Source organism: Rhamphochromis sp. 'chilingali' (genome assembly GCF_963969265.1).
Source record: "Rhamphochromis sp. 'chilingali' genome assembly, chromosome: 8".
Lineage (NCBI taxonomy): Eukaryota > Metazoa > Chordata > Actinopteri > Cichliformes > Cichlidae > Rhamphochromis > Rhamphochromis sp. 'chilingali'.
Genome location: NC_137935.1, coordinates 40,269,941 through 40,295,945, shown reverse-complemented (window position 1 = coordinate 40,295,945; position 26,005 = coordinate 40,269,941). Strand labels below are relative to the sequence as shown.

Here is a 26,005-nt window from a genome sequence, read left to right as displayed (position 1 = left end):
TCTGTTAAGTTGTGTTGTCATGTTTTAGTTTTAGTATTTCCTGTTTTATTCTGACAATGTCATGTGTTCTTTGTTTATTGTATTTAGCTTTCCTCTCCTGGTCCTGTCATTAGGTTTATGTCTGTCAGCTGTTTCCCCCATGTGTCTCCACTTCCCCTGATCACCTCATGTATGTATTTAAGCCCTTTGTTTTCTGCATGCCATCGTCAGGTCGTCTGCTCATCCATGTCTCATCTCCAGGTACCCATGTCAGTTCACTATGGTTAAGGTTTTTCATGTTTTGTTATTAGTTCACCCAGTTTAGGTTATTGTTTAGTTTTCACCGATGCCCTATTATTTTGTACCCTCGTTGCTAACCTCAATAAACGGCTTGTTTTGTTAATCCACACCACGTTTTGGTCTGCGTTTGAGTCCTCCTCTGCAACACATACGGTCTGCCCCAGCCAGACCGTGACACACTGTTTATTCAAATGAAATGGTATTGTGAGATTGTAAAAATGAGTATATTTGAATGTGCACCACTAGTCAAGTAATGATGTGTGTTGTTATGGCAGTGATAAAATACTCATGTTTTTTTGTCTGATTTCAGACAGTATCATTTCACCTGCATCAATGTATGCGGAACTGACTGACAGTGCGCTGGATGAACATGTGCAGGACATTGTCGCTGGCAATGAACAAATTGGTCCTGAGGCTGTCAGAGCCTCCCTGCGAGTACGTGGACTACGTGTACAGCGAAGGAGGGTTCGAGCAAGCATGTTACGGATAAATCCTGGAGCAGCTGCCCTTAGAGCATTCTTGCGGAGACCAGAACGGAGAACATATCAGGTTGCAGGTCCAAACTCATTGTGGCACATTGATGGAAATCACAAGCTGATAAGGTAACCAACCACACGGATTTGTTGAACACCTATTTTGACCAAAGTGAAATTCAGCATTACATCAAATATAATTGTTGAACAGTAAGACACGTCCAATAGAGCCAGGCCCTGGGATGGGCAGCCCTCTAACACAACTGGTTATGTTTAAAGGGGAAGATCAGAGAACACAGAGAGCGCAAGCAACATACAGAGAAAAATTCAAACTTGACATGCAATAGTGCCATGTAAATCAATTAAGAGTGTGTTTTCCATTGTTTCATTAACAAAGCAGAAATATTTTTCTTCTTATGGACCACGGTTTTAGGTGGAGGGTAGTCATTCATGGGGCTATTGATGGATACAGTCATCTTGTGGTCTTCCTTCATGCCTCAAACAACAACCGTAGCAGTACCGTTTTGTCAAGTTTCATCAGAGCCGTGGTATCCTATGGTGTACCCTCGAGGGTCCGGACAGACAGAGGAGGGGAAAACAATGCTGTCTGCCTGATGATGAACATTTTCAGAGGCATTGATCGTGGAAGTGCCCTAAGAGGAAGGAGTACCCATAATCAGAGAATTGAGAGGCTCTGGGGTGATCTGTGGCGAGGAATGACCAATGTGTACTGTGATTTATTTCACCACCTGGAGGAGGAAGGCATCATTGACATTGACAATGAAATGCACCTTTGGGCTCTCCATTACATCTATCTCCCAAGGATCAACAGAGATTTGAAAGACTTCACTCAACAGTGGAACAATCATGGCTTGTGGACAGAGAGACACTTGAGCCCATTACAGATTTTTGTCCGAGGCAGCCTCCAGCAACAGGGCCGAGCCTCAACTGCCATGCAGGACATCTTTCAGACCAGAGCAGCTGCTGTTGATGGGACTGTTGGTGGGACAGCTGATGGTAGTGTGACAGCCACTGGGAGTGAGATCACTGCTGGTCAGGGCTTAAGTACTGATTCTGGTGGTGCTCATGGTACAGATGAGCTGGGATTGCTGGTCGACTGGCCTGAGATGATTACTGTGCCAGACATTGAATTTACTCTGGACGGACCGATGATGGAGCAAGTGGTAGAACTATTTAATCCACTAAGTGGCACCAGAGAGAGTCATGGTATTGAACTCATCACTGGCTTAATATACTTTCTGGACTCCACATATCACTGAGACAGTTCAATTAATGACTGAAACATAATAGCAGCAAGTGGAAAGACTTCAAAATATCTAGGTGACTGGATACATATAATGTGAAAAGTTATAATACGTGTTTACTATGTACCATTGAGTAGTGGAGATACAAGAACGAGCTGTGTGACACTGACAATAAAAAATGTTGAGTGAATTTTAAAGTATATAAGATGGAAGCTGTGAAGTGGAAAGTATACAACTGAAGCTGAATCTCGATAAAGTGAACTTGATTAATCTAAAAGTTACAGCTGTTGATATTGATAAATACAACTATAAAGCAGTGACAGTAAATAATTAACAAATAAAAAACTGTATAGAAGGTCTTGAAGTGACTCAGTATAGTGCAGTACAGCGGTCCCCAACCCCCGGGCCTCGGACCGGTACCGGTCCGTGAGTCGTTTGGTACCGGGCCGCGAGAGTTGAAGCCCAGGTGTGAAATGTCTGGTTTTCAGGGTTTTTATCGGTTTTCAGCTTTATTTTGTTATTGTTTTTATCTTTAACTCGGTTTTCCTGGGTCTTTTCACGTGCGTCATGAATAAATTTTCTTTTTTTCGGTACCGGTACTGGTTTTATTTTGTTGCATTTATCCGCGACACCTTAAAGGCCGGTCCGTGAAAATATTGTCGGGCATAAACCGGTCCGTGGCACAAAAAAGGTTGGGGACCGCTGCTGTAGTAGTTAAATATAAAGTGGTTTAGCGTGTGTTTGATGTTGTGACAGTTCACAGCGAGCAGATTATGCTTTGTACAAACATAGTTCTGAAAATACTGGACTCCAGTGTAAAATGTGAATTCTAAAAGAGCAAACAGTGATTTGCAAATGTCAATGGCAAAGTTTATTCACAGCAGAACATAGAAAACATGTCAAATGTTTACACCGAGACTACGTCGTTAAAAATAAGTCCATTTTAATTTGATGGCAGCAATATGTTTCAAAACAGTTGGGATGGGGCAAGAGAAGGCTGGAAAAAGTGGTACTAAAAAGAAACAGCTGCAGGGATATTTTAAAAGTAACAGGTCAGTTACGTGATTTTAAAAGAGCATCTTAGAGAAGCAGAGTTGCTCTGGAGTAAATGTGGGCAGAGGTTGATCAATCTGCAAAAAAACTCCATTAACAAATTGTGCAACAATTTCAGAATAATGTTCCCAAGTGTAAAGTTGTAAAAACTTAAAATATTCCATCCTCTAGAGGCATAAAAGTATATTTTATCAAAAGATTCAGTGACTGGAGAAATCTCTTTGCAGAAACAATGAGGCTAAAAGCCACGATGTCAGTGATCTTCAAACGCTCATAGGAAAGTTATCATCATGGAGCATTAAACAGACACGATTCTGTCATGGAAACCAGTGCATTTCCTGTATCCTTTGGGGCAACAGACCTGAGTCACACTTTTAGAGAAGTACCTGGTGAGGTGGATTGAGATGAATGTATGTTTGGGGAGTGTGATTGTGTGTACAGTGTCTATTTGTGCCTGTCTCCACGTCGGGTGAGTACCGAGTATTTGTTTATGTCTATATGGAGGTGGGAATGCATGTTTGCGTCTGTGTGTGCCTGTTCGTCTGTGTCTATATGTCGGGTCTTAGACTCCACCTCTCTGGGAAGGTCTCAGGCTCTCCGAGGTATGGAGGCCTATCTCCCTCACCACACTTCCTCCCGGTGGCTGATGCCCTCAGACTTGGTGTGTTGGTGGTTCTTGGTGTCTGGGGCTGGGCACCATGTATGTACTGACTCACTCCTGGTGGCCGATTGGCGGGGTCTGTTGCCTGTGGCTCAGCTGGGCCCCTTCCGGGGTGTGGGGGGCCCTCTGTGCCTGGGGCTCGGTTCACTCTGGCACAGCTGGCTGCCCGCAGAGCCCACGGCACGTCACTGCAACCCCCTCTGGCCTCTGCTCCGTGGCTGCTGGGTGACCCCTCGTTTGGGGCTCTCCTCAGCTCCTCCCAGGAGGGTGGCACAGATGTCCCTCTGATGGTCCTCCTTGGGTCCTCGTACTCTGGGGCCTCTGGATGTCTGGGGCCTGGATCTCCTCCATACCATACGAGTTACACTGATCTCCACTAAATCCATCTTCTGGTAGCATCTTCATAACACTGTTATTAAGCGAGATGAACTCTTCACCCAGCTTGCAGAAACTTTGCAGTGTTTCTGACCCTAGTTTATCAGCATGCTCTTCACTATTTGTCATGTTGTCTTTGGCTCCCTCTTTTGGTCAACCACATGTGGTGTGCCATATGCTGCATCTTTAAGCTCAGCAATTATTCCAAATTAACTTTCAAGCACTCACGAGAAGCTTCTGTAACTCAGTAAACTTGAATAAATCTTCTTCAGTAGCTTTCCTCAGCATCTTCTCAAATGATCAAGTAAATGATTGAACTTCAAAGTGCCACAGGGAAGCAGTACGAACAGGAGTGTGCTCCTTATAGCTCCGTTAGCATAGCTAGCTTCATTATTAGAATGTTTGCATGATGGTTTATAATTTCTCATCATCAAGCACCTTCATCTGATTCTTGGAAAAGTATGGGACACGTGCAAAACCGTGAATTTTCACAAGAAAATCTTTACCTAGAAAAATGCAAATACAAATCTTATTTTTTCAACTTCTTCATCTTCTTTCCACCAAACACAGCTAGCGCATTCAAAAACTTTACTGGTCCGTGCTCTTGTGATCATTCTATCTTTTCAGTGTTTCTTCTAATAAGAAAATGAGATATTATGTAGGTCTGTAAGGATGACGCGAGAGCTCGTCACATTTTACTCCAACTTTAATCTCAGTTTAGATTAGGTCCACCACAATATTATGATAAGAATCCTGCTTGAGAGGAAGTAAAGCTTTCAAAACAAAACTCTAAATTTCACAGTAATGCTAACTTAAACTGACGTCAACCTCACCTACTGATCATGAAAGAGAATTAAAGACAATCTACATCAGAAAATATTCAGAATCACCAAAGTAAGAAAAGGTGAATCATATTCTGGCTCAATATGAACGTATTTTTACATTTGAGCAAAAACAGAAAGAAGGCTCCTTCATTCTGGACCCACATCGTGGGTAAACCACATGACCTCCAAACAGGCCAAAATGTCACCGCCTGTGTTCATGTGGAAAAAAAACGCTGTGTGCACACGTGAGGGCGAAACCATGAAGATCCAAAACAGGAACCAAAGCGATCCTGCTCCACTTCAGACACCTGTACCTGCTGAGCGGTTGCCAGGTTCGTGACCCTGACCAAGCCCGACTGTGACCACGATCGCATCAGGGTTGTTCCAGGCTCAGTGATGACTGCGTGTGACACAATCGGCCTGCAATGGCTCCTCCTTTCGCCCTCGGGGTGTAGCGCTCCATTCTGCTTCTCTCTCGCCCTCCATTAAGATTATAGTTAATGCAAAACATGTCTGAACTAGCCATTTTCTGCTCTTGGAAAGCTAACCAGCTCCTCAGATGCCAGGACCGCCCCACTGGACCTCCACTGGTGTTGAAATGTAATGTGTGTCACACACGCTACACTTACGTTGAGTCAAAAGTAGAACATGTGCAGCTTAGAAAGCTTATGTTGATTTAAGTGTGTCAGAGCTGATGACTGCCACAGAGGTTTCTGAGGTTGTGGTATTTAAATAATCTACGTGTCTCGCACACGTGGGTTAAACAAGGAAGTTAAACAAAGTAATTTAAGAATTTAATTGAAGAATAAATATAAGCAATACATATTTGATTAGTATAAAAATGGAAGAGATTAATTAATCTGCCCCTCTGGCCACTGGTGTTGGCCAGAGGGGCCGATGGCGCGATATGGCAGCCTGGCTTCTGTCAGTCTGCCCCAGGGCAGCTGTGGCTACAACTGTAGCTGCCTCCACCAGTGTGTGAGTGTGAGAGTGAATGAATGGTGGTATTGTAAAGCGCTTTGGGTGCCTTGAAAAGCGCTATATAAATCCACTCCATTATTATTATTATTATTAAATAATATATAATTAATGTTATCTGCTGATTCACATGAGTATATAGCTGTGCTATTGTATAGAATGAGAATCTTAATATCTTGACAATATGAGAGAATGTATGTGTGGTGTATATATAGAAGAAATTGCAGGTAAACTTAGGGCCAGGGCTGCGTGAGCCACTGATTCTTTCTGCTCTCCTGCGAACACCTTTGTTTTTACTTACTTTACTTTTTGTTCCCAAATCAGTAAAATAAGACTTAATATGGCAGTCCATTACATTCTAATCTTGGAACATGCACTTATACACAGTACACATGTACAGTCTTTGCATGCAGCTTCCACACCAGCACTTCTTTGTGTTTGGCTGGAGTGAGTGTGATGTCACAACACCTGTGCAGTAAACATGTTTTATTCCAGCTTCCACATTTGGCGTCACTCTGTTCTTTCCATCAAGGCTCAGCTGGGGTGTACTACGGAGCAGTGGATGGGTTAGCAGGTTATGTTGAGCTTATAGAGTATACATGTCGACCCCGAGTGCGTACGTGCCACGGCTCCATTTGAACCTTTTACACTGGCCGAATATTAATAATGTCTCCTCAGAAAACTTCATCTCACATTAGTCTCGACTACTTTACAGCGCTGGTGTTGCCTTTTATGTTTATAGGATTTACAGATTTCCTCTGACGTGTTTGTCGTCTTACCCGTCATCTCCGACGGGGATTAGTCGAGCTAGCTCATGCTAACAGAGCCTGGCCGTTTTCAACTTTCTTTGAAGTACACCACTCATGACAAAACAAGAAACACAATGAAAGAAGTACAAAGCCTTTATTCTTATGTACAAATGCTAATAGCTAGATTGTTGTATGAGCTTATAGTTCTAATTTTGGGTTCAATCTGAGGTTACACGGGCCCAAACCAAACATGCATGGGTCCAACCTCACAATATTCAATGATTAACTGAATACTAACAAAATCTCAAATGAGATAAAACTCATTTCAAAGCTGCCTTTAACTAAAGATTTATGGATGGACACATTGTAACCTTAGAATGATACAACAGGGAGCATGTTGAGGTTCCAAATGGTTTGAGATCAGATTTGTTCCATTTAAATCACAAAGTGACTCTGAGTTATGACTTTAAGAAGTTGTTACATCGGATATCTGCATTCAGTCAAGTCAGATGACTTTTTTTTCATTATTTAGACAACTTCTTTAATTATTTGAGCTCAAACTCAACTCTCATGTCAACATCGTCACCTTCAGTAAGCAGGGTCAGTTTATAACGACCGTTTTCATCCACAACTCCAAGAACTTTTTTGGGATCTTCTGAGAACACAAACTTAAACCTGTTAGTTCCATCAAGTTCCATCTTGTAGAACAAAGCCTCGTGATTCGTTCCAGGGATGTCTGTGGGGGGCGTCTATGGACAGACATAAGGAGAAAAAGAGTAACAATCCCTGTGTCATCCTGACGCACTGCAGATCAAGTATAGTGGCCCTTTCACACGTGGAGATTAAACTGTTGTTTAATAAGCAGAATTAAGGAGTCTAGTGATGGTGTCAAACAGGAACGATGACAATCAATGTTAATTAAACTAGCAGAATGAGATGATTTTTCTCATTTTAAGAGCTGGTTCAAATTTATTAATTAAACTGTATTCATTTTTAAAAACATAAAAAATAAAAGCTTTTTTGTGGGCCAGTAAAAATACACACTTACTGATATACTGGTTTCTTATTAATATCTAAACCAGTGGTCTCCAACCCACGGACCGCGGACCGCTACCGGTCCATGAGTCATTTGGTACTGGACCGCGAGACCTGAAGCTCGGGGTCTTTTCTTGTGTGTTATGAATAAATCTTCTTTTTGGTACTGGTTTTATTTTGTTGTATTTATCTGCAACACCTTAAAGGCCGGTCCGTGAAAATATTGTTGGACATAAACTGGTCTGTGGCACAAAAAAGGTTGGAGACCGCTGCACTAAAACCAACTCTGAATGACTTTTCTTGTACTTACCATTGGTACAGCTTGAATTTTGTGCTCCTTACAACATACCACCATTGTCTGGTCATTCTTTAGGGTATATAACATGACTGGCATCTTTTCCTTATTGTTTAGAGTAGAGCTCCGATAGGTCCAGATGCAGAGTTTCTTCTCTGAAGAGGAAACAAGGACAAGCAAGAGCAGCATGTCATTCAGCTATGTCTTGTTTTAAAGAACAAAGGTGATGATATCCTGCTGTTCTGTTCGTCTATATGTGTCAGTTTGTTCTGTGCGCAAAACAGGACCAAACTGCAGCGCTCCACAAACTTATTTGTTCGGCTTTTAATGGACCGACCAATTTAAAATCCTGGGGTCACGTTTTGACAGGCAGCAGCTGTAGTGACTGCAGATTTGGACATATGGTATTATTATATCTATTATATTTGGGACTCACATTAACACTAAACTTAGCTACATGTTAGGGTTGAAATTCCACCACATTGAGAGAGACTCACTGCAGAGGCAGCTGGTCATGTTGCTGGTTGCTGTAATCATTTCTAATGTGAATCCCGCTCCACAGTGTAGACCTCTGCAGTCGTTCTACAAATGCATTGTTCACTTAAAGGTACAGTCAGTGGTCTTTACTTCCATCCACTTAAACAATTCAGGGTCGCAGGGAGCTGGAGCCTCTCCCAGCTGCCACAGGATGAGAGGCAGGGTACCCCCTGGACAGGTCACCAGTGTGTCACAGAGCTAACACAGAGACACACAACCACTCACATATAGGTGTGAATAATCGTTTAACCTAACCCCACTAATTGCAGGTCTTTGACTGCGGGAGGAAGCCGGAGTATCCGAAGAGATCCCACACAGAAACGGGAGATCATGCAAACTCCACATAGAAAGGCCCTGGCTAAAGAGTGGATTCAAACCCAGGACCTTCTTGCTGTGAGGCGACACTGCTAACCACCGTGCTGACCCTTTTTTTTTTTTTTACTTTATTAACAGTTATGCTGCGATAGGTGTAGGCTGCTGGGCGATTGCATGATGCATCGAGTACTTCTTCTTCAGTCACCTTTCTCACTCACTATGTGTTTATACATCTCTGTGCATTAAGTCATTAGCGACTTACATTACTGAATGAACAAGAAACGCTCATCACGGGAGATCGTGCATCACGGGAAGCCCCAGCAGCCGAGGCCTATTGCAATGTAATTAAGGGAGGATTTGGGGTCACCTGATCCAGCCCTGCCTGACTAAGCAGACAAATGTCCATCAACATGCGTCAACAGCTTTATTCTCTCAGCAAGTTGCTTTATTCTTAAAAAATTTCAACAATTACAATGTTGAAGAAGCTAGCGCACAAGCTCTTTTTTTTTTTGGAATACTTTATTGATATTGATTATTGGGCACCTGGGGAGCAGTGTGTAGGGACAGTACCTTTGTTCAGGGGTATCGAACCCCTGCCCTTCTGATCATGGGGCCACCACTCTACCTACTGAGCCTGCCAAGTTCAACCAAACTGAACTGAAAAGTCAGTAACCATAACAACAAGAACTCTGTCTTACCCAGAGGTGGGTAGTAACGAGTTACATTTACTTGAGTAAGTTTTTGCAAAAAATGTACTTTTAAAGTACCTTTTTTGCACGATACTCTTTACTTTTACTTGAGTACATTTATAAAGAAGAAACGGTACTTTTACTCCGCTACATTTGCAAAATTCGACTTGTTACTTTAAAAAAGAATAAATTTAACACATTAGATAACATGCCGCCAGTGGAGTTTTCTGTAACTTTTTTACCAATCAGATGTGGCCATGCAGTCACATGACCAGTTTGAAACTGTGGCGGGCAGAGCGGCCCAAGCGTTTCAAAGTAGCGACACACGTAAAGAAGAAACATGAAAACATGGCAGAGTCTACGCTAGAGCTGAAGAGGATGAACAGCCTTGGCCTCACATACAAAGAATGTTTTGCTTAAAAGCAGCACAAAAGAACAGCTCTGTCTTCAGTGAGAGCCAAAACAACAACTTTTCAGCGTGAAACAACTCAGCTCGTGTAACCTGAGTAAGTTTTCTCTAAATATCTTTTAGCTGTGGTTAGCTGGATGTCAGTCTTATGTTACAGCAGCGGTGTCCAGCTCGAGCTGCGAGTCATGTTTTCTGCGCTACGTTGTAGTGAGATAAGTTTGTGAGTGTTTTGTGCAGCTTCAGCTGTCCTGTTAACTGCTCGCTGGTTAGCTAGCATGAGCTATAAGCTAACAGCTAGCATGGTTAATGACGCTACAGTTCAATGCACATGCAAACAGCTCGTCTCTACTGCTTTAACTGTTAAAACAGAAGCAATACTGCGGCTGGCAGTGTTTATTATGTGAAGCAGCAGCTTGTTCAGTTTAAACAGTCTGCATTAAGCTGGGCAAACACTGCGATTTTTTTCAGTCACGTTATTCAGCTCCTGCTCAAACTGTACAATTAAATCTCAGGGGTTAGAAGTTCATAGGTCACGATGCAGGTCTCACACTATACGGCCTGATGCTCTGATGCGACCTGAGTGCTCACACTGTGCGTCCATAACATGAAGCTTATCATACAAAATCTGTCCCTCGCTCTCCCTCTCTGTCTTTCACTCACACAGACACACACCGTCAACTTTGCTAAATTACTAATGACAAACATTGACCAGGCAGCTGTGATTGAGCAGCATCCAGCTCTTTTCATGGTTGTTGTAGTCGTGATAATTTTGTGAGGCCACATTGAAAAGCCTCGGATACGGAGGCATAGAGCTGCCACCCAGGCAAAAGAAACATAGAAAAGTGAAAAGTTTATTGTTCTAACAATATACCTTTCACGTTTGAACAATATAATATCAGGTTATTACAATATACAGAATTATCACGTTCGTACAATATAAATATTATAGAGGCTACATCGCAGCTCCAGTCGCGCTTCCATCACCGTCTTTCGTCTTTTCCCAGAGTAACAGCCAAACAGGAGGATCTATTGGCGAGCACTGCTTAGCCTTGCACGCGTTCTTATTTTAAACTTAATCTGGAATTCATTGCAAACTGTTTGTGCGGGACATGAATGACAGGATTTTGTTTTTCTACAAAAACATCTCCAGTGTGATTGAATCTTCTTGCCAAACATCTGCAGCTTGGCAGTGTATACAGCACTATAATGACCAGAGCTAATTCTTTTGAAAACCTTACATCTTTCCACAGGTTTCAACTTCATCAGACATCACCTAGACTCAGAGCTGGATGAGGCCAGCACAAACAGCAGCCTAACCGACTAAGATGATGGATCCATGGGGTCAGGAAAGCCAGAAGCAGGGCTGGAGAGGTACCTTTCATGTCCATTCACTGGAGGTGTGGATCTATTGCATGGCGTTCCTCACATCAAGAAGCTGTCGATCAAAATCAATACAGCTCTTCCTGCATCAGGAGCTTGTGAAGGAATCTTACGGTGTGTTCACACCGAACGCGATGGACGCGAATAAAACGCCCCAAACGCCCCTAATTTGACGCGTGTACATTCGCGTCTCAACGCGTGTCCAAGAAAAATCCATCGCGCGTCAAAATATGATATTTTGACACGCGTGAACCGGAAATGTGGGAGGAATGTGGGAGGGAGTTGTGCCAGACCGGTATCTTTGCAAGATGGCAGCTATCGAGCTAGCACTTGAAGAGAGAGTCTCCCTTCTCTATGTACTGTGGAGAGCAGAGCAGCAGCGTAACAGACGTCCTCGCCGTACCTGGGTCCATCAGGTCCTCCAGAGGCATGAGCAGTTTGGTGAGTTTCACCACTTGCTCCAGGAGCTGCGCCTGGATGACGGCCGATTCCAGCGCTATCACCGTTGGCCAGTTTGAGGACCTGCTTTCCCTCGTCGGTCCCAGCATTGCCCGCCTAGACACCAACTACAGACGCTCAATCCCACCTGCAGAGCGCCTGTCCGTCTGCCTGAGGTTAGTAAAACTATTTAATACGGTAGTCCTTTATTGATACCTGTGCTAATATGCTAATCCATCCAGTTATACACTGCTAACATGGATGTGCTATGCTAACAGTGAATGCTGTCGGTGTTTACTGAAAGCAAACTGTGGTACAGAGACGACTCTTTATAATATTTCTAGTGATACTCAGAAGCTCTCATCAAGTCCCGATTTAATTCGACTTATGCTGTTATCAGTGTTTGCATGATAGCATGGCTGTGGTGTCACATCAATGTATGCGCTCGGTGTTTGCTGATATCAAACTGTAGCATTAGGACCACTGAGTTAACCTTTGTAGTGATACTCACTCCTTTTTATTTAGACCTGGTTTAATTCTGGGATAGTTGAATGTTTGTATATAATCCCTGCAGCTGTCAGACTCTATAGCAGGGGTCACAGCCTTTATTAAAACAGAGTTAGATAAAACTGTGAACAGTTTGATTCATCTCTAGTTACATGGTTCTATCTTGATAAGCTGTCTTATCACAGATTAATTTTTCAAAAATATTAATGATTTAAGCAAGGAAAGGGCTACATGTCAACATACAACTCTTTATTTCTATTAATGTCTTACTTCATTCCTACCTGATTGACATGTTTAGGAATTATGAGTGATTGGCTCACTGTAGTGGCAAAAGTTGCTACCAATCAAATTATGATATGTTAAAGTTAAAACAAAACACAACTGTTTTAGATATTATCTAATATACATTTTGTAATTATCCTTATAATTACAAAAGGTTTTATGTAAGATTCATGTTTTGTGATTTAAATCTGACATCACAAAAGTATTTTGGAATTTGAATGATGTATTTTGTAACTGCAGTACACATAATACTGATTTTGAACAATTTTGTCCATGTTCCTTGTCACCGGGGACTCCTTCAGGACCATCGCGTTCAGTTTCAGAGTCGGTGTGTCCACGGTGAGCCAGATCACCCCCCAGGCAGCGACGTCCATCTGGGACTGTCTAGTGGACGACTTCATGGCTGTGCCTTCACCTGGAGACTGGCGCTCCATCACAGAGGGATTCCAGGAGCGCTGGAACTTTCCTCTGTGCTGTGCAGCTCTGGATGGGAAGCACATCCAGACAAAGGCACCCCATATATCATATAGGAGACACACACATTGATATACACTAAATATTCATTTCATTTCTTTTTTGTGGTGCCCAAATTGATGCACCTGCTTGATTTTGTTTAAACAATTATTGCACACTTTCTGTAAATCCAGTAAACTTCTTTTCACTTCTCAAATATCACTGTGTGTGTCTCCTGTATGATATTTAACTGACATTTTTTATTGTAACAACCAACGATTTATACAGGAAAATAATGTCTATTAACAAGGTTGCCCAAACTTCTGCATCCCACTGTATCAGTATATTTTGTCATTAGTATAATATGAAATAAAGTCTACATGTGTCAAGTCGTGTGCCAACATTTGCTGTGTAGTAGAACTGAGACATTAGTCATTATAAACATTTATTTGAAATAATATTAAAAGTCTCAAACAGAAAAACATTAAACATAAATATATAAAATATAAGAATTTACAGAGAGACAGGAATAAAAAGGACCAGCTGCTCTCCAGAGCAGGAACAAGGCTGAGGAGGAAATGCTCCATTGGAGACTGGTGTGGCCTCTTCAGGGACTCCAGGATGGCCAGCTCCACCGCCGATGGACCGTCCTGGGACCCGTCCCTCATCTGCCTCGGAGCCGTCCTCCTCTGTGGGCCTGTAAAACAGCACAAAACACAAAGAAATGAGAAGGCTGCTACTAGATTTTAATTTCAACATTGAAAAAAAACAATAACAGGATATAATCAGATTGGTTGTAGATATTTAGTAAAGGTGATCACAAGGGAATCCCACCGACTAAAAAGGTATCAGTGCTTGCTGTACATATCTGTGGGTGCAGCAGCAGGAGCTCAGGGACTGGGGATGCTCTGCTGCAGAATCAGTTGGTTCTATCAATACAGTATTAAATGTTAACAGGTTCGATATAATAATCGTAGAGTAGACAGTGGTCCCTCATTTATTGCAGGGGTTCTCAGAATAACTAGCCCCTGGTCACAGTTCTCACAATTGATTCTCAAAGTGCAAACCTTTGTAGATTGCAAAACGTAAAAGTATTATTATGCCGCCGTTTGTCTTCATCTGCCCGCCACTTTCGTGCGCCTTTTTCCCTCACGGTGCAGGTGTCTATTTCCGAATGAGGCTCATAGTTATGGGTGTTTTTGTGCTGTTTTTTCTATTGGACGCGATGGTTATCAAAACCAAACGTGATAAATTTGGCAAGCGCAGGAGATTTGTCAATCAGGCTGCAGAATGCAATGCTGTACTGTGCAATAAAAAAATCAGCGAAAAAGCAAAGCAGTGACGGATGAACAGCGGGACCACTGTGTGCTGTTTATTAATAAACAATAAAATATATTCCTAAATGACAACATGCATAAAAGCAGAACGGTATTTGTACGTCAGTGGGAGAATAGCGGTGGCTTGCTAGCTTTTGTGCGGCTTCCCCGGGTCAGTGAAAACTTTCAAAAGAGAAATGAATGAACTTACCAGGTTGCCCGATCTCTTCACATATCTTCCTCCAAGCTCGGTCCTTTTTATTCCTGTCTCGGTACTGAAAGCAGCTGGTGTTGTACAGCTCCGAGTTGTTTGCTACCGCATTGATTAGCCTTCCCCTCCATTGAAGTATGAAAGGCTTTGGCTGGATCTGCCCCTTTGACCTAGGTAACAGCCACGTCACCAGGCTCCTGATTGGTTGTCGCGGCGCGATTTGACGCTGGAGTTCAGATTTTTCCAACTCGAGCGGTAGACGCGAAACGCGCGTATGCACAAAATGCAACACAAAAACTCACGCGCGTGGTTTTATTCGCGAGTCAAACGCACCAGACGCGCTACACTGACGCGCGTTTCACGCGTTTTGGCGTTTTCGCGACGCAAATCTGCTTCCGAATTTTCGCGGGACCCGCAATCGCGCGTCATCGCGCCTTTCCATTGACTTTACATGTAAACCTGACGCTCTATTCGCGTCCATCGCGTTCGGTGTGAACACACCGTTAGTCATGCAGGACTCCTGTTCACTGCTGAACAGTTGAGAGCAAACTGCTGCTGAAGCTGAACCATCACCTCACTGAGTGAAGAAATGGCACATTTTTGCTAAACATGCAGAAACAGATGCACACCCATACAACTTATGGTAAACTGAGCTGCCTTGTATGAACATATGTTGAAGATGCCTCGTTCTGTTTTCTCTGAGGCTGCTGTGCCATTTGGAGCAAAGATGAATATAAAGTTTACAGCATATCTTTTCACTGGAAATAGTTTGCACTGTTTATATGTTTATATTATTTACTGCAGGTGTTGGTGAAAAAAGCTTTATGTTGTGAAAAACTGAAATCTGGAAATTAGAATTGTTGTGCCTTATTTTGATGTTTTTACATATATTCCTGTTGAAAATAGTAAAATTTGTATATTTATTTATTTTTGTTTGTCTGATAGCATTTATTTATAAAATAAATCGGACATTTCAAACAATTACTCGCTACTTGAGCAGTCTTTTCACCAAGTACTTTTTTACTCTTACTTGAGTAACTTTTTTGACGACTACTTTTCAGTTTTACTTGAGTAATAATATTTTAAAGTAACTTGAGTACAATTTTTGGATACTCAACCCACCTCTGGTCTTACCACAGCAGGTCTGGAGCACGAATGTGTCTTCTTGGTTTAAAATCAGGTATCCAGCACCGTTCTTGCTCTCAATGGACCAATGATACTCTCCTGACTTTCTGAAATTATCCTCCTCAAAATCTGTATTTTTGAGAGAACAACACGACGATGAGCTTCACATCACGCCTCACAATACTACTCTGCTATCATATTCTAAAATGAAATTAAAAAAGAGAAATATTAAAATCCTTTACCCGGTGAAGCCACTTTTAGATTTTCAGAGGACGCGTTCACATTTTGAAAAAAAGACAATAGAAATAAAATTTAAATAATTGTATAATTAACCTATAATAATGACATGATTAAATGTACAGACTGAGCAACTACTGAGAAAGTATAAAATGCCTTTTACCTTCAAAGTAGAAGGAATCCTCAGCTGTATCCAAAAACTCAACATTGATGCAGCTGCTGGACGCCATCAGGTAGACTAACACAAACACAGTCCTTTGTTGGTTAATGAATACGGTGCACAGTAAATCCACACATGATTTTTGAGTCTGTGTCTTATTTCATTTTAGCAGAAAACTTGGGTCCAGTTTTTCTAAGTTAAACACATTTATAACCAAAGCCACTTGTGCTGAACGCAGTGTACAGCTGTCTACACACAAGAACCAAATATCCATGCACATTATTACTTCAGTGGACCTCGCTCTTATTTTGAAAATTCATTCAATGACCAGCTGGCGCTCTGGACTGCAACTGTAGAAGTGTCGATTTCTGGAGATCACAGATGAGGGACACTCTGTCCAAAACCTGCAGCAGGTGGAGAATCTGCTGCTGTGCTGAGCTTATTAAGTAGCCAAGCAGAACAGGGTGTGCTATGATCAGCTGCAGTCCAAAAACAATGCAAACTGTCCACCGCAGTCTGTCAGGGTTTCTCTGCTGGGAACACATTCAGATGATTCCTCGGGCTCGTCGTGAACAAACCCCGAGGAGAAGATAAAGGCGTGTTTACAAGCCTGTTATGCCGAGCCCGATGACCCATAATGCCACACAAAAGTTCCCCCATAAAGTCAGCTTTCAGCAAACTTCAGTCTGTTTAGGATTCGTTCCTTCGGGTCAGTGTTATAACCCTCCGCCCCCCAAAAATGCTTTTTTATTCGACATGTGTGTGAATGTTTCGTGGTCCGCCATTAACCTCAGCTGATAGTCCGAATTTAGACAGCGAAAGCTTCGTGACGTTCCTGTTTATCGGTCACGGAGCTCGGAGTAAAAAAACACTAATAGCATGCATATTTACGTTTCGCCACGACTGTGACCGGACGCCTTCCAGTCACGTTTGCAGCTTCAACCATAAATAGAACCATCACATACCTTTGGAGATGCTTTGAAAACCTGCAGAAGTTGTCTTTGTCCTCGGAAGGTCTGCGCTTACTTCCCTTTGAATGGCAGAGAAATGAGCCCGTTTGTAGGAGGAGAAAGCTGCACCTCACCCCGTTACTGTGCCTTCATATGTTTCTTTCCCTCAACGCGTTACAGCGTCACACTTTCTCTGTGTGTGTGTGTGTGTGTGTGATTCCTCCCATACGATATTTATGTTCTACTCTCGATTCTCATATTAAAATATCCATATTTTGGTAATTTGGGGTAAATTTGTAGTTTATGATTAACAGGAACACAGGGGAAAGTAACTATATTATCCAAACAGTTCGTAGGGACTGCTACCCCTCCGACTGTAATACTGATATAAATGAGCCACGGCTCATTATTACTGTTAACGATAAAGACGCGTGGTAAGGTTGTAGAGAGCACTCAAAGCTGATATATAGGCTGAGTATCAACTTATACCAGTGTGAATGTTATCTATATGCAGTAAAACTGCCATTACAGGTTTTACAAAATAAAAATCCAACTCAAAAATATTTCTGTATTTTTTTTCAATCTGTCACATTTGTTTTGATTGTTAATTGAATATTTTAAAATGTAGTTATTGACTTTTCAGGTTTTAATTTCTTGTGTGATTATTCTTCATAATTAAACAAGAACAAGTAGTCTGATGTGTTGTATTCATTATGAAGATATAATTAGTGTGAATGCTTGAAAAGCATTCACAGTATTGTTCTTCTAATTTGATACACTGCTCTTGATTTTGATTTTCCAAACACAGGTTTTTATACAAAACACTGATATCGGATCAGTATCGTCCATACCAGGGTGAATTTTACTTGGTATCAGATCCGAGTGAAGATATTGCAGGTCATTAGTGTGCATGTGTGTGTGGCAGTGAGATGGGGACTTTCAAGTCAGGCGGAAGAAAAAAAGGAAACAGTCAAACCCGACTTAATGAACTACAAACCCTGTTTTCTCTAAAATATAAATATTTTAATTTTCTCAAGCCGGACAGATAAAGTTAACATAGTTATGAGCTAATGTAATTGCTGGATAGTTTGTGTGGACACAGACTGAATGAACAATGCTGTGAAAAGTCTGGGGTCACCCCCGTGTTTCTGTATGTTTTGCTAACAAGAGTTTCTTGTGGACCAGTTCTCCAGGCTTCCTGAAGGTCACTCTGAGGTCACCTTTCGTTTAAATATCTGGTGCCTTTTCACTCATTGTCAGTCCAGTACCTGACTAGGGATGGGTACCGATATCCGGTGCCATTATGGCCAGACCGAAAAGCAGCGCACATTTTTTTTTCCTGAGATGTCATAAACTTTGGATTCTAGCCAATCATTTTACCTTTCCGAGGATAGTAGGCGGGCCCAGGTACGTACGTTCTTTTAGAGCAGAGCTACAGATTAAAAATGGCCAAGGCGAAGCGGTCAAAGTCTGGCTGTACTTCACAGCAAAAGATGCAAACTCAGCAGCAACAAGTGCTTTAAGCTGATACTGTGATACTGTGCAAAGGAGGTAACACCTCAAATCTGATGAAACACCTGGTGACGCATAGCGTTTTTTTAAAAGCTGAGAAATGCACCGTATTTGATAGCTTGCTGCGAGACCTCACACCGAGCACATCTACTGCAGGTGTGGTAGATCTCCATTAGCGAGTTAGTGCGGATCACCCCATGCGTGGGGCTGGACGGTGCTTATCATTTTGCAGAAAAAAAGAGACTGCTAAAAATAAAAACATAAGAGGTTTTTGGACAAAGTTTGTGTTCTCCATTCTTTAAGCACCGGCACCGTTTCAACCTGACCACCTCCACACTTCATGCTTTCTCCTGTTCTCTCTCCTATCTGTGGGAATGAGGCTGTGAATGCAGATAAACCGGTCTCTTGGGGGTGGTCTTACTAAATCCTTGCTTGGTGCATCTGTTTTCTGTGAGTAATCAATGCAATAGTTAAACTAGTCTCTAGCACCATTCCTTGACACATTGTTGTCAAACACCTGAGAACCTGGCTACCTCATACACCACAGCCACTCACTTACCTGCTCCAGAGACTTTTATATTGAAAACCTAAATCCAGTGGAGGTGATCTTCTTACCTAAAGAATACCTGTGCTCCTAACCTCCATCTGCTTTTTTATCCATATCATAGAGACTGACCTAAATTAGCATCTGAGTTGAACCTTGTTTCACCATTTTACATCTTTTGTTGTCATCTTTCAGCATATTGTTCTTTAAACCTTACAGTTTTCAGATGAACCTTGACGGAGGGTTTTTTCTTTTATGCTACGTGTCTTAGTAGCTGCATAGTGTACTGGTTTATACGTTTGATCCCAGGAGGAAACACAAACAAAATTAGTTTTGTTTGTAGGAACCTGGTATCTGGAAATCCCACAGGAAGATTTCCAGGCAACACTCAGCACAGATTTTCCTCCATATATACTATACCAGCCCCTTGGTTATTGCTTTGCATGAATGCCCTGCTTGCTAGCGTCTTGCGCCCCGGTGATATCTGTTGAATTGTCTCAAGGGCATCTTTACAGAGTCTGCACCTCTAAAACCTACACTGAACAAAAATATAAATGCAACACCTTTGTTTTTGCTCCCATTCTTCATGAGGTGAACTCAAAGATCTGAAACATTTTCTGCATACACAAGACCCATCACTCTCCAATACTGTATACAAATCTGTCTAAATCTGTGTTAGTGAGCACTTCTCCTTTGCCGAGATAATCCATCCCACCTCACAGGTGTGGCATATCGAGGTCCTGATTAGACAACATGAATATTGCACAGGTGTGCCTTAGACTGCCCACAATAAAAGGCCACTCTGAAATGTGCAGTTTGATCACACAGCACAATGAGGGAGCCTGCAATTGGATGCTGACTGCATGAATGTCTACCGGAGCTGTTGTCCGTGAAATAAATGTTCATTTCTCTACCATAAGCACCAAAGGTGTTTCAGATAATTTGGCAGTACATCCAACTGGCCTCAAAACCGCAGACCATGTGTAACCACACCAGCCCAGGTCCTCCACAGGTCCTCGTAACACATGAACATTCATTATAGTGCCACAAACCTGCACCCACTAATAAAAGTACTGTTTTTGTTAGCTCTGCCTATAATCATCATCAGCATATAACTGATAAATTATGGGTTAAAAATACAATGTGAACACAGAAATTGCTTTTTCAGATAAAGACAGAGATCACTGGGGAATCTATATAAATCAATAATGAATTACATTTTTATTCTTTTCTGCTTTCACACTAAAGCTTTAAACCAGGGGTCCCCAATCCCAGTCCACGAGTCCCTGAAGATTTTAGATGTGTCCTTGATCCATCACAGCTGATTTAAATGGACAAATGACCTCCTCAACATGTCTTGAAGTTCTCCATAGGCCTGGTAATGAACTAATCATGTGATTCAGGTGTGTTGACCCAGGGTGATCTAAAACCTGCAGGGACACCGGCCCTCGTGGACTGGGATTGGGGACCCCTGCTTTAAACCCTGCCTGTATAGACAGAACTTGCAGTTCTCAGGGACCAGAGAGATTAAGCCAATATCGGAAGCAATGCTGAAAGGAAAGAGGTCAAACACAGAGTAACATCCTCTTTTTGTCATTCTCTAGGTTTGCGAAACAAGTGTAATAGACCCTGTGCACGAAAAAATGCTAACTTCCTGTTTTAAGACCAGATGTAGACTTGTACATTTCTGGTAGCTTTATTTTGCTGTCAACCGCTACTGTGAAGATGGATTCCAAAATCATGTCCAAAATACGAAAACGGAAAGATTGTGTTAAATTACAAAGAGCAGAGGGTGGGAACATTCACCATTGTTGTGTCCCGCTGTGTACTGCTGGGGGGAGATTTAACAAGATGTTAAGTTTCCACTCCTTTCCCAAGGATCCTGAATTGCACAATGGCTGATAAAAATCAGAAGGGACGGCTTCACAGTTACGACCAGCTCTAGAGTGTGTAGTCGGCATTTTCCACATAGCAAGCAGGTCTGGCCCGGATCTGGTATCAAGCCGGCACTGCTGGCTGACTTCTGGCATGATAAGACGCATGTCATCCAGATATGGGCCAGGCCTGGCAATGATGGCACTGTCTATGTCAGGGGTGTCAAACTCAAATACACAGTGGGCCAAAATTCAAAACTAGAACAAAGTCGCGGGCTAACGTTAATATTTATTGAAATATATTTATTCCTCCAGATATAAGAATGAATCTTTTCTTATGGACTCAAACAAGTTTTGCTGAAAAACTGAATATGGAACAAGCAAAGCTTAATACTAAACAATATATATATATATATGTTAGCTGTATAATACCAGTAGGCCAGCTCTAATAGTAATTTGGTATGGCTTCGCGGGCCAAATGTAATTAGGCTGCGGGCCAAATGTGGCCCGCGGGCCAGAGTTTGACACCTATGGTCTATGTGATGGCATGCCACATCTGGCCCGATTGTAGTTTGGTTTGTGGCCCAGGCTCATAGAAAACAGGTCTGGCCCAGATCCGGCATCAAGCCGGCACTTCTGACTGACTGGTGTCATGGCAGGGTGTATGTCAACCAGATGTGGGCCAGGTCTGGCAATGATGGCACTATTTATGTTCCTCTTTTCCTATTTTGGTTAGAAGACCCAAATGCCATGTTGCAATACTATACTGCTATGGTAGCCAACGTTTCAAATGCAGGTTTGACAGGTTTGTGAGTGTACACTTTATCCAAAACCTAGTGACGGTTTACTCAGGTTTACCACTGGGTGACTGTAGCTCAGGAGGTAGAGCAGGTCACCTACTGATCAGTAGGTTAGTGGTTCGATCCCTGGCTCCTCCAGCCTGCATGTTAAGAGTGTGAATGTGTATGAATGTAGTTAGGAAGCATTCAGTTCAGAGAAAGTGTGTAAATGTGTCCTGTTGTACAGAGTAATCCGGGAGAGTAGGAAAGTGTTATGTAAGACTCAGTCCATTCACTGTCTGAACAGAGTTTCATCATGTTACTTTTGCACTATTATGTTCCGGCACATGCTGTTATTATATGGGTTGATTAAGGTACATATTAGGCTGACATCTGGGGCCAGCAGATGTCAACTGCCTGGGCCAGCACAGGGCCAGCAGTGTGTCTGCAACTGGCCCGTGGCTGCACACAACTTACACATGGCCTACATACCGCAAAGAATGACAGCCCTTTGGTGGCCCAGACCAGGTTTGCCAGAGGTAATCCACACGTGGGCCATGTGTGGGCCACCTCTGGCAAACCGTCATTCTTTGCGGTATGTGGGCTGTGTAAGTACATTGTGTGGGCCAGATCCGGACCATACCAATTTTGCTATGTGGGAATTGAGACTGGATAGATCTTCGTGTCTTTCTCTGGGAAGCGTTGTATTCAGCCGAAAGTTGTTCCATCATTATTCCACTGGAATAATTTTTCAACGTTTGTTTTTTATTAGCAAACAATACAACAGTACAGCGCTTATTTTGACATTTCAACAAAGAGTCATGTACTATGGAACTCCAAAGTGTTCAAAATTAAATAAATAAATAGGTCAAGATGAAATAAATAACTATGTGAATAAATAAGACACAGATATGTAATGTGAGAATGATATTGTGAAATCATGGAACACATTTTGAAAAAAATGCTCATTATTGTGAAATATATTACATTCTGCTATATAAATTTACTTATTATTGTGAAATATTATTTCATGGTCATTATTTTTCACAATAACAGAGATTTTTCCTGAGGCATTTTATTTATTTCCAGCCGTTTTTATTCCAAATGTCCTTTTTTCAAAGTCAGTCTTTATTTCAAAATCCCGTTTTTCCCAATGGCCTATTTATTTCATAATGCGACTTTTCAGCAGAATGACTTTGTCTGTCAATCAACGTAAGTGGGCTGGACCTTTGCACCTATTGGCTTATCGTTTACCATCGACTAGTTTTCCTGGATACCTGCTCCGCGGACAGCTAATACAGCTAGCAACTGTGGAATGCCAGGACTGCCATAATGAATTAATTAAATACACCATTAAATAATTAATTAAATGTGGCAATAATTAATTAAAATTGGAATTAATTAATTAAATAAATAGTTATGACACATGCAATTAATTAATTATTGACACATTTAATTAATTATTTATGTATTTCACATTTTAATTAGTTATTGACACATTTAATTAATTATTGACACATTTAATTAATTATTTAATATAATATAATTAATGATATATTTATTTATTTCATTTTGGCAGTCCTGGCGCCTGGCTCTCATCATGAAATAATTTTATCTGTCAGCCTCACCCATCAAACTCAGGGGGCGGGGTTAACGCTGATCGAGTCAAAACCATTGCTTTGGCCTGGTGGCCATTGTTTCTAGCACACAACAACCGGCATGTGGAAGCTAACAGAACTGAGCTTTGAAAAACCCTGTTTGTGTGTTACCAAATACCGTTTTAATTTTTTTTTAGCCGAGAATGTAGTGGTTTAATCTTCATGTGTCTGGTCGGTTTGTCAAGATACAGCCTCTTTGCAAAAGTGTTTCGATGATTTCGTAGATGTCTGCCCAGTCCGTCATGTAGTAACTGCTGGCTTTAACTGTACAAAGGCTGTTCGACACTATGAAACACATACAGACTTCATGATGTTCGGCTAATATTTTTATTGTGAATATTAATCATGAGGGTAAACGGCCCTGTACACCACGGAGCGAGATCAGCATGTCCACGATATCCACGATATCCTCAGCTCCATGAGTTAACACAAAGTTTCCCAGCTGACTATCTAACTTCCAACTATTCCAGAGACGTGAAAATATACAGCATAAAGAAAAGTGTAAGAGACTCAGCAGCAGATTAGAATAACAGTTATAGATTTAATAAATCACCAAATGAATCCAAGAAACGAGCAAACCTGTTCCGACAGTTTGAGTTTGTATTCCCTCAGCTGCAGACTCGCTGCTGTTTAAATATTTGAAAAGGAAGATTAGATATAAAAAACATCAAACATAGACTCAGTCTGCCTTCACATTTGATATGAGGCCAGCACGTATAGTGGCTGTGTCCTGTTTTAAGATCATACATGTAAAATTGTTGCCTGACCTCCGTCGATCCAGCCTCTCAGAGTCCGTGGTTACCATGGTTACTGCATAAGCAGCTATAATGTTAACAGCTGGCACTGAGGAAACCTCCCGGCAGCATGGGTGTTTATGTTTTTCATTGCAAAAGAACCGTCTGAATGGTTAACTGAAGTTAACTTGGATAAATTATAGTTAAGGAGTATCACAGATAACGCCTACGTGAGCTGTGTGACTGTTCACCACTACACTGAAATCAGCAGGCTATTACTGAAATACACGTGCTATATCATAAACTATGATATAAATCAGAATCAGAATCGTGTTTATTGGCCAAGTATATGTGCAGACACATACAGAGAATTTGGTTCCGGTAGATGGTGGCTCTCAAGCACAGCAATGTAAATCACACACACACACACACACACACACACACACACACGTGTCTATATATACACATTACACATACATACACAAAGCTGTGTAAACCAACTATAAATAACGAATCTAAACTTATATACATAAAATACAGAAATGAATGAGGTGGAATGAATACTACAAAATGTACATAAGGTGCAGCTGCAGTCTGGCAGTGGGAGCAGTGTGACAGGTCAACTGTTTAAGAAGGGAGATGGCGAGGGGAAAGAAACTGTTCCTGTGTCGGGTGGTCCTGGTCTGCAGGCTTCTGTACCTTCTGCCAGAGGGCAGCAGATCAAAAAGTCTGTGTGCAGGGTGTGAGGGGTCTGCGATGATTTTCCCTGCCCGTTTCCTGGTTCTTGAGAGGTACAGATCCTGGATGGAGGGCAGGGGCGTGCCGATGATCCTTTCTGCTGCCCGTACAGTCCGCTGCAGGCTGCTCCTGTCCTGTTTAGTGGCTGCTCCATACCAGACTGTGATGGAGGAGCACAGGACAGACTCAATGACCAGTGTAGAACTGGATCAGCAGCTCCTGTGGAAGACTGTACTTCCCCAGTTGTCTCAGGAAGTACATCCTCTGCTGGGTCTTTTTGAGGATGGAGTTGATGTTGGTCTCCCACTTCAGGTCCTGGGAGATGGTTGTACCCAGGAACTTGAAGGTCTTCACAGTTGACACAGGGCTGTCTGATATGGTGAGGGGGAGCAGAGTTGAGGGATGTCTCCTGAAGTCCACTGTCATCTCTACAGTTTTAAGAGTGTTCAGCTCCAGATTGTGCTGACTGCACCAGAGTACCAGCCGCTCAACTTCCTGCCGGTATGCAGACTCATCACCATCCTGAATGAGGCCGATGACGGTGGGGTCATCTGCAAACTTTAGGAGTTTGACAGCCGAGTTCTTGGAGGTGCAGTCGTTAGTGTAGAGGGAGAACAGTAGTGGTGAGAGGACACATCCTTGAGGGACCGGGTTTCAGAGGTGATCTCCCCCAGCCTCACTTGTTGCTTTCTGTCTGTCAGGAAGCTGGTGATCCACTGACAGGTAGCTGGTGACACGCTGAGCTGGGAGAGTTTGGAGGAAAGAAGTTCAGGCACAATGGTGTTAAAAGCCGAACTAAAGTCCACAAACAGGACCCTGGCATAAGTTCCCGGGCGGTCAAGGTGTTGCAGGATGTAATGCAGCCCCATGTTCACTGCATCATCCACCGACCTGTTTGCCCGGTAGGCAAACTGCAGAGGGTCCAGCTGGTGGCCTGTAATGTCTTTCAGATGGGCTAACACCAGTCGTTCGAAGGATTTCATGACCACAGACGTCAAGGCGACAGGTCTGTAGTCATTCAGTCCTGTGATGGTGGGTTTCTTGGGAACAGGGATGATGGTGGAGCGTTTGAAGCAGGAGGGAACTTCACACAGCTCCAGGGATCTGTTGAAGATGCGAGTAAAGATGGGAGCCAGCTGTTCAGCACAGGTTTTGAGGCAGGAGGGTGAG

At 42.3% G+C, this 26,005-nt stretch overlaps 1 protein-coding gene and 1 long non-coding RNA gene across 3 annotated transcripts; both read right to left on the bottom strand.

Moving 5' to 3' along the window:
* Positions 1 to 6,792: 6,792 nt before the first annotated feature.
* Positions 6,793 to 17,197, bottom strand: LOC308400534 (interleukin-18-like). 2 transcript variants are annotated; one of them, XM_080888294.1, is made up of 6 exons: positions 17,012 to 17,197; positions 16,050 to 16,124; positions 15,892 to 15,903; positions 15,659 to 15,778; positions 8,003 to 8,142; positions 6,793 to 7,406 (listed from the first exon to the last, which is right to left on the bottom strand). In XM_080888294.1, the coding sequence occupies exons 2-6, from the start codon at positions 16,114 to 16,116 to the stop codon at positions 7,203 to 7,205; spliced, it is 543 nt and encodes a 180-aa protein (XP_080744420.1). In that variant the 5' UTR covers positions 16,117 to 16,124; positions 17,012 to 17,197; the 3' UTR covers positions 6,793 to 7,202. The 2 variants fall into 2 exon arrangements, with proteins under 2 accessions (XP_080744420.1, XP_080744419.1); XM_080888293.1 differs by having other exon boundaries at positions 15,647 to 15,778; positions 17,012 to 17,192.
* Positions 13,430 to 15,640, bottom strand: LOC308400535. Its single transcript, XR_013972384.1, has 2 exons — positions 14,525 to 15,640; positions 13,430 to 13,694 (listed from the first exon to the last, which is right to left on the bottom strand). It is a non-coding gene; the product is annotated as an uncharacterized lncRNA (long non-coding RNA).
* Positions 17,198 to 26,005: the final 8,808 nt, after the last annotated feature.

What these genes read in the sequence shown, in the direction of transcription:
- LOC308400534 (XM_080888293.1), bottom strand. Translation starts at nt 16,116, where the DNA reads ATGGCGTCCAGCAGCTGCATCAATGTTGAGTTTTTGGATACAGCTGAG. An exon ending in CTGCTGTGGTAAGACCAGAG is followed by an intron (nt 8,143 to 15,646) that starts GTGGGTTGAGTA and finishes TTTCCTCTTCAG; the next exon opens with AGAAGAAACTCTGCATCTGG. An exon ending in AAATTCAAGCTGTACCAATG is followed by an intron (nt 7,407 to 8,002) that starts GTAAGTACAAGA and finishes GTCTGTCCATAG; the next exon opens with ACGCCCCCCACAGACATCCC.